General features: G+C 43.5%; 1 protein-coding gene across 1 annotated transcript in view; it reads right to left on the reverse strand.

The window, feature by feature from the left end:
* DHX15 (DEAH-box helicase 15) overlaps window positions 1–2,306 on the reverse strand; it is a 48,051-nt gene extending 45,745 nt beyond the window's left edge. The window contains exon 1 of the mRNA XM_027642661.1: window positions 2,161–2,306. Within this exon, the coding sequence (XP_027498462.1) occupies window positions 2,161–2,228 (68 nt within the window). The 5' untranslated portion in view covers window positions 2,229–2,306. The remainder of the gene's footprint in view (window positions 1–2,160) is intronic.
* Between the last annotated feature and the right edge of the window lie 7,179 nt (window positions 2,307–9,485).

Consider the following 9,485-nt stretch of genomic DNA (forward strand, 5'->3'; position numbering starts at 1 on the left):
AAAAACCTTTTGGCCTGGCACTGCTGCCATGTAGAGCCACACAGCAATAGAGCCGTCCATTAAAAATTGACTAAAACACTGGTACAACCTTTATATTTAGTCACATGGTCCAGTGTGAATGCAAGATAAACTACTATTCTGAATGTGAACTGGTAACCATGCAAGGAGCTAATTCAGCTCAGCCCAGCTCCAAACCCACCTAAATTACACGAAGGCACTCTCCACACAGAGGAGGACATGTACACACATGCTGTTAACAAGGCCCTGTGCATCTTCCTTACAGGTCTGCACAAGCTGCAAAACCAAACTACCCTAAAATAAACCAACCATGTAACTTTAGTATGCCTCGTGCTACACGAATTAAGATTTCAAGCACTGTAAGAAATAAACATGGTCAGTAATTCTGCTTATAGTGAGTTGTACTCAGTCCTATGTCATTTAATGCTTTTACTGGCAGAGGAGGAGGAGACAAAGAAGGGGCACAGGACCAGCACTTCTACAAGCTTTTAGGTGCCATAAAGGTCAAAGTTTTCTGGTTTAAAAATGTTACCACTAGTGGGAACTCACAGGATACACAACATGGTAAGACTAACAGTTCAGCATCCGATAATCACTAAAACAATGATAAATAAAACCACACCAAAACTATAAAACCCACGAACACATAGACAAGGAATTACTGACCTATGGTTATCTTGACAACCAGATGTAACAGTCACACCACACTTAAATAACGCCAGGTTTTGACACAACCACTTGAAAATTTTACAAAAATCTCTACAAACAGACAAGCTGCACATGTACAACTTTTCTGTAGACTCAGAGGAGCTATTTCAACCTCTGGCAAATCATACAAAATCGCATCAAAGGAAAAAAATAGCTCAATCCACTTATTCTGAAATATATGATTATGGTGATCCTACGTACAGGAAACAGCCGATCAATAATAAATTTTGTTCAGTTGAGAAAAATGCATCCAACTCAAGGGGCTAAGCCTACAAGCTCACCTTAAAAAAATGAAAAGGCAAGTTTTGCAAAGATTGCTTATCAGTGAACATAAACTGCAACACCAGACTGCAAGCTTTCAGAACAAGCTCAAGTATTTTTCTTAGATAAATACTCTAGTCCAAAACAACACCGATGGACTCTAGTAATTGTTTAACTCTCCGAAGTCTTCTGTGCTCCTTCAAGAAGGCCAAACTAGAGAAACACTGTATATTTTTGTACTCCTTGAGACCTCAGAAATTTACTTTAAAGAGCCGCCCATGTTCCCTCCCCCTCCCGCCCAATTAGAGGGTAAAAAATTATGCAGAGAAGGCTCTAAAGCAACTGTGAATAAAAGCACGGTACCAGTGCATTGTCTGTGTTCTTGCAATTTCATTAACCTTAACGAAAATGTGCTGAAGCGCGTCCAGTACAGTCCTAAAACTTTAACCTTCGCGAAACTAAGGAAGAAAAATCCCTCCCTTACCCCTATCGTAAAACCCACCTGACCACCGATTTTTACTTCAAGCCAAACACATCCCCGACGGTGACTGAGTGTAAGATGCTAACAAAGGAATACCGCTCCTATCAGGTCGCACGGGCTGGACAAACCTCGTGCTCATCTCTAGGCCCAAGTTTGCCAGGCCTCTCAATGTAAAGAGGGGAAGAAGTAAACAAACATAAAAGGAAGGGGGGGCAACAGACACGTAAAGGCGGCGAAGCGCCGCAGACAAAGCCCGGCGCGGGGGCGCGGGACCCACATCGCGCCGCCCCCGCCGCGGGTGCCTGGCCCGGCCCAGCCCGGCCCAGCCCAGCCCAGCCCAGCCCAGCCCACCCGCCCAGGCGGCCGGGCCCGCGCCCGCCTCCCTTCCCCCGCCTGGCACCGCCGCACGAGGCCCTCCCGCCGCTCCCGCCACCATCCGTCCCCCCCCCCCCGCCCTCCGCGGGCCCAGACGATGCCAGGCCGGGCCCGGCGCTCCGGGAGCCGCGGCGCTAGGGGCCCGCCCGCACGGTGGCCTCTCCCCGCCCCGCACAGCGGCCGTCCCGCGCCCCGGGAAGCCCCAACCGCGGAGGGGCGGCCAGAGTCGGGGATGGGGCGCGGATGACGAGTGGGCCGCCGCCATCCGCCCCCCGCCGGCCCCTCCCCGCCGCGGGCCGCGCCGCGCCGCCCCTCACCCGTCGGTGGTGCGTTTCTTGCTGGAGCTGTAGTCGTCCCCCAGGTCGAGGCGGTGGCGCTTGGACATGGCGGCGGTCGGGCGGTCGGTCCGGGCGCTCCGCGCTCCCTCCCCGAGCGGCGGCGGCGGCGAGGCACGGCCGACAAAATGGCGGCCGGAAGGAAGCGCCGTGGCCGCGCGAGGCGCTGGCGCGCGCGCGGAGGGGCCTGTTGGTGAAAGCCTCCCGCCGGCGCGCGCCCGACGGCCCCGCCCCGCCCAGACTCGCGCGCTCCCGCAGCGGCACGGGGGCACCCGGCTGGTTTCCTGGGAAAGGCCCCGCCGCAGGATCGTAGGGTCATAGCATCGGCGAGGTTGGAAGAGACCTTTAAGATCAGTCCAACCATCAACACAGCGCTACCACCGTAACCCCTAAACCACTAAGCCAGATCCAGACACCTCTTGAACACCTCCAGGAATACTGGTGACTCCACCAGCTGCCTGGGCAACCTATTGCAATGCCTGACCACCCTAACAGTACAAAATTTTCTTGTATCTAATCTGAATCTCCCCTGTCTTAAGGCCATTTCCTCTGGTCCTCTCACTGCAGGCACGGTTGGTAAGACCGGCCCCGACCTCACGACAGCCTCCTTTTCAGCTGATTGTAGAGAGCGATGAGGTCGCCCTCGAGCTTCCCCTTCCTCAGACTAAACAAGCCCAGCTCCCTCAGCCGTTCCTCATGAGACATGTTTTCCAGACCTTTGACGAGCCTTATGCCCTTCGCTGGACGTGCTCCAGCACCTCAATGTCCTTTTTAAAGCAAGGGACCCAAAACTGAATGTAGTACTGGAGATGCAGCCTCACCAATGCTGGGTACAGAGGGAAAACAGCCTCTACACAGCCCATCCTGAGTGGAGGATGGGAATTTCCACAGAGGGGGGTTGAGGCAGTATAACTGTCATGAAAAACCTCTGTTCTAGACCATTAGAGACTTCCCTGGCAACGCTCGCCTTGTGTGTAGAAAAAAGGCAACCTTCTACAAGTCATCTGTGGCAAAAGCAGTGCTAGAAAACCAGGCACATTAAAGCTACACGCTGTAGAAGCACATACAGCCTTTACCCAAATGTCAACAATAAGTGTTCATGGCAGTGTATTTCAGGATGAGAAAACTCAGCTGTCTCTCAAAGACCCAGAAACACACTTACTGATGTTTGCCATTTCAGCACAAGGGAAGCCTGAGTTCATAAATAACACAAACTCCAGCAGATTTGTTCAGTCCTACTACATCCCAGCCTTCTCAGCGTGAGCATGGCTACAATAGCATTTAGTAATACAGTTCCTGAAGTGAAACAAGACACGAGTTCAAGCGCCATTTCCTCATGGCGGTTAGGTTCTGCTTGAATAGTTACAGCAGTAATTAATTACATTTCACACTTCCAACCAGCTTTAACTGCCAGCAGAAGTCTGCAAGCTTAAGTGTGGTCCAGAAGAGTTGGTCCTTAGGGTTGTTTCTTGTGCCCTAGGGCTGTTCCCCATCTCCTGCCACTCCCAGCACCTTTTAAGAATTGGGTTAACCATCCACACAAGAAGCATTTGTCCTGTAACTGAAGGCACAGATGCGCCTGGGCAGGAGAAGATGAAGTCAGGCAGATAATGAGATGCTTCTAATGGCCATGCCTTCAGGTCTGAAGCACACTTAGTGCTCACTGAGCAACTTCTGCTCCCACACAATTTCATTCAGCCATTTCTGCTCCCTCTAAGTGTCAGCAGCTGCCTCGCTGTCCAGTGCAGTCACTTGATACTTTAGCACAGCTCATAAAACCCATCTCTAAGAGCTTCCAGAAAAGCAAGAGGCACTGTTCTTGATACTTCTGACAGCTATTTGGAGAATATCAGCCACTGGACATTCCGTTCTCTATTCCTATCCTCTCCATTCCCAGTCTATGTCATCGTCCTTCAGCACCCCTGTAGCAATTTAAAGTCATACCATAGACAAGTAATTTTAAGATAGAAATTAAAAGCACTACCATCATATTGGTAACTCTCTTCAACTAGGTACATTTGTTGAAAAACATACACATTGCAAGCCTTGCTCCCTGTCCCTCTTCACAATCCTTCTGCCAGAGATTACCACAAACTTTGCTCAGCTACTTGAATGAGTGCTGACTCCTGCTATCTGACTGTCAGAGCAAGGGTGCATTCACATCAATGGCTCAGTTAACTAACATGAAAGTGGTCAGGAAGGATCATCTAGTAAAAGTGTCCTGTTCCACAAGTACAGCCAGCTCAGCAAGTGGGTGTTTGTCCATAGCTTCATGTTTCAAAGATTTGATGGAATTGAGTATAAGTCCTAAAATATTTCATGTAGACAAGTCCGTAGATTATGTTCTTTAATAGAAGAGCATTTTTGCCCCTAATTTTGGATAATATAACAAAATGGCACCCACAGCTCCACTGGAGTTCTAGACACTAGTGTAATAAAAATAACATTTTTCTGCTTAGAGTTATCAACCAAAATAAATATTCCTGGAAACTGGATTTTGAGCTTTTCTTGTGAAGCTGGAGGTAGTTTTTCAATTTATATTACAAAAAACACTGTAATATCTATGTCGGAGATTTCCAGAGAATAGATGTTACAGAGTGACTCTCTATGTCCCAAATATCAAGCTTAGTTTTCGTGATGCTGTGATAGTGTGCACAAACCTGTGTTGGCTGAATACAGCTGAGGGAAGACTTCCTAGACATCTTCCCAAGTGGATTTTAAATTATGTCTGTCTTAAAAGAAAGCAAATGATCATTGAAATAGAGTACTGGAATAGCACACATTTAGGAGGGAAAAAAAAAATACTGGCTAGGTCTCCTTCGAAAGTAGGAAAACAGGAGAAGAAGATAAAAGCATTAATTGGGATGAGAAGCTACTCCTGGGCTCTTTAGAGACGACCCAAGTGTCCAACAATGGGAGCTTGGTGAACTCTGCAGCTCTGTTACAGATCTTTCTTGCTCCTCCCTATGCAGAGCAGCATAAAGGTACTTATGGTCTTACTCTAGGTTACCCCATGGCCAACATTAGGCAAATTTCTGCTTTAGGAGGTAGGAAGAAAGGAGCAGGTATCTCAGCTGGTATGAAATCTTAAGCTAGAGCTCAGCAACAAATGCAAAAAAGTTGGGAAGAAGATTTTATGCTAGTTGGGGTGAGCAGCTACTTGCACACTATGCCCCAGACTGATATCCCACAAACCAGTTCAGTCTGTTAACAACTGTTAACTTTGCAAACTCTTGAACTCATCCTCCACCCAACCATGCTTTGAGCCATATGACTGCATAATATCTGATCTGGTCCCACCCCAAAGGGTTTACAATGTAAGACCTTCATCCTGCAAGCACACACATGCCTTATTTTACTAATGCAAGTAATCCTTTTAACTTCAAAGGATTAACAAGGAAAGAGCAGGAAAACTAAGCATGTATGTAAGTGTTCACAGAATCACAGCCTAAATATAAGATGAGGCAAGAGAAAAAAAGATTGGTAAGCACAAATTGACATAATGACAAAGTGATAAGCATTACGTCAAAAGCCTAAAGGATGAAAGGAATGTGCAAAATGGGGCATATTTAAGCATATTTTCTGCCTTTTCAAAGGCACTTGTTAAATAAGAGGTTTTTATTCCCCCCGCAAGTCTTTTATATCCATCTATAAAAATGAAAATCTTAGGCTAAGGAAACACAAAACATTTGTATGAGCTGCCATTTGACTATCTACTCTTCTACTCTCCATTTCTTACCCTAGTTTTAAATTCATTGGTATCAAAATCCTCTTATCCAATTTCCAATGAATATTTCTTCACATTTGTTATGGGCATAATATTTAATATGCTATTTGGGTTGAAAGGACCGTTAACATTTAAAACTGAAACAATGGCTTAGGAGAATAGCATCACGTCTATTTTTTTTTCTGATTGTGCATTGCCTTCTCCCCTGAAGAATAAACATGGGTCTCAGGCAAGCTGTAATTTGAAGACCCTGGAACTTCCACACTGGATCGGGTGAGGTTTCTGACAGAGAAGCATAGTGTCACAGTTTAGGTTATTATTGCCCAAGACTAATTGCTTCACGCCTTTTCTAGAGATTACCAAGTCTATAAAGTGCATGAGACCTATCCAGTGTAGCATCTTAGTTGAAACACACCTTCTTCCCTGACTTAAGCTAAAACAGGGGATGTTTATGGTGAAGTGACACCATAAACCTCTGCTGCAATGGAAGCCATAATAATGAGCAGGGTGGTAAGACAGACAGATAGGAGAGATTAAATCTGCTAAAGCTTATGTGTTAGAACCCTAAAACCTCTGTAGTACATATTTTTTTTTATGGCTGGCTGGCTTGCAGTAGACCCTAAGCTACAGCCTATATATGCTCCCAATGCTATGGCCACACTTTTTCTGCCAATTTTTTTTTTTTTTAGTTTGTTTTTTAAAAACAAGTCTAACTCCTATTTTGTATAAATCTACAAAACATTATATGAAAAATTTCCTGCAAATGAATTCAAATATTAAAATTAAGCATTTATGATAATTATAACTGCAATCACTGTTTTAAAATTGTATGTATGTATATAAAAATGGGTAATGCCCTTTGAAAATTATTCAGGAGCCTTAGGTGCAAATGCTTATCACAGACAAGCTCTCATTCTTTCCTTCCCCATCAACCCCATGTGAATAAATGGATATTATCCTCATGGTCTGTCATATCATCAGAGAAAGAATCCTTGAGACAAGAACCCACAATCAGAGCATGTAAAAATGTCAGACTTCCACATCTTTTAAATTTAAAAATATGAAGATGAATACATGAACTAATCTCAATTTCTTCAGTGAAGAAAAGAGACAGCTTCTCTGTAATTACAGAAGCTAAACTTTGCAACACTTCAAGTATATATAAATCAGCGCTTTAAATTGCTCTGGGAAGTACACTGTAGGAAGCCAGCATGGCAACAGCACTATTGCCATGACAGCAAACTTTATCAGCCATACAGACACCCATCTGAATTTTGTGAATGGTTATTAAATGTTATCCCATACAGAACACACCACCATGACTGAGTCTGCAGGTCAGAAAGGTCTAAATAACTTCAGTAAAGTTTCATAAAGAAGAAAAAAAAGACAGAGAGAAAGAGAGAGAAGGAGAGAGAGATTGCAGCTTTTGTATCTACTACAACATTAACCAGAATAAAAAAATCACTTTTTAAAACAAACCCCACTATCTAGAAGGAAATACATTGTTGTAGACAACCAGCTGCTATTCTGAGCCCCTCAGTCACCTGCTAAGGCCTTATGATCACCTTTAATCCCCTCAGAGAAACTCTGCAAGAGCAGGTATTCATTATGTGCTTTGAATAGAAATGGAAGAAATTGTGTAAATCAAACCACCACCCCCAAGTAAATTAAGTCATGTGTCTAATTTACATGAATTATACACAGAATTCACACATTGTTCTCATAACTTCTAGGTCTTCATGGTTAAAGTGGCATTCGGAAACATCTGAAACTAAGGGCTAATATGTTGTAAGTGAAGGCAGTTATCTTTTAAGCTCCTTACAATCTAACTGCTCTCTATGCCAAGTCTGAAATCTTGTGAGAAGCTCCTTAAATATAAGGTGTTTTTAGGAAGTAGTAACTATTTCATAGAGAACTGTTTAAAGCCAGAGAAGACCACAATGTCAAGCTTGTTGCTTGATCTTGTGCTAGAATATTGGGAGAAGAGCCAATGCCAAGTTTTTCTGTTGGGACTTCTTTTGAAAAGATCTAATTATTTCTTGAATTTTCTTTACAAATTTTTTTACATCATCAGAAAGAAAAAGATGTACTATGTTGGTCTACATTTTTCATTTCTTTTGTGTTGAGTACAATAATCTCTTATTCACTATTGCATTAGCTCCTTAAGAATCTTTTTTTAAGTTCTGTCTTTAATACTATCTGTGGAACAGTCATATTCATGCCTAAAATTAGGCAAGCTGGAACTATCAGTGGTACATCTTCACTCTGAGTATCTGCTATATTACTAGGAAATTTATTTACTTAGTTTCTGCTATCTACATAGAGTGTTCCTAGTTTCAACAAGCTAAGATTACAAAAGGCTAACAAGCAGTGAGAACAGGTGATCTAATAACCTGTAACTCATGGGCTACTAACATCTAAAGTGGTAAATACTAATCCTTACCTTCATAATAAGTTTCAGATTAAATTACAAAATAATAGCCATAGAAAAGTAAGCACACTAAAAATCCATCATATCCTGGAACTAGTCAGTAACAAACCATAAAGATTAATAATCATACCTTGACCAGGTGGGGCCAATTTTTTAACAAATGGCCTTACTTATTCTTTCCCCAGATGATCAAGTCTTTTTCTTCCAACTGTATTAAAAGTCCATTTGCAGAAAAATTATCACAGCTGATGAAAACACTGGAAGTGCACTTAAACCTCTGCAGCTGTGTAACCTTCCTCTTAACATCTTCTTATCATAAAGCCTCAGCCTTGCAGAAGTGAGGTTATTTTGTTAGTGTGTCATTCTTCTACCTGTGGCTCCCAGCTGAGAATAACACCCTTAGTATAATCTGAAAACCATTATAAGTATCGTCAAAGAGCTGAAAGAAGACGTTGGTTAAGTTTGGGGATTTTGGGGGGATGTGGGGTTTAATAAACTGATGCGTTGTGAATGTACTAATGTCCGCCCTAATGAGGAAGACTGTTCTCAAAGGGGAAGGAGAAGGTACTGCTCCTTCTTACAAACACAACAAATACAATGCTCTCATGAGTGACTTTCTTTGTAGAGATGGAGCAACTTGGGCCTCAGCTGAAAACACAGAGAATGCTATTCCTGCAGCATTTTTAAAAATTACAACAGTCATACCCAGGTTTATATAAGAATTGTCTTATGTGCTACTAGGCTTGTTTTTGTAATTAGAGTAGTAGTGACCTTGTCTTCTACATAATTCTGCCTTTGCAAAGGTGAGCCATATGTATGGCCTTTTCTTGTCTTGTAACTGGGCCCGCACATAGGATAGCTGATCTATACATGTGCAGGTTGGATTTATTAAATAAGTGCTACTTTCTGCCCAGATCTGGAAAGTACCAGGAAAGAGGATGGTGAGGAATATGCTGTTGCCATAGCCTTGCTCAGACTCTTTGGGCCTGAACTGCAAAGCAGATAACTTATTCTGAAGGCAGCACCTTGCTTTCAGACTTCATTTTCTTGGGCTCCATCTTACATCATCAGTGAATATTTCCTTATTGTAGGAGAGGCCTCCTGGAAAGAGAATGGCTGGGACTTGTCTACACTTGTCGGGTGTTATTC

Source organism: Corapipo altera, unplaced genomic scaffold (assembly GCF_003945725.1).
Source record: "Corapipo altera isolate COAL_440 unplaced genomic scaffold, ASM394572v1 22, whole genome shotgun sequence".
NCBI classification, from domain to species: domain Eukaryota; kingdom Metazoa; phylum Chordata; class Aves; order Passeriformes; family Pipridae; genus Corapipo; species Corapipo altera.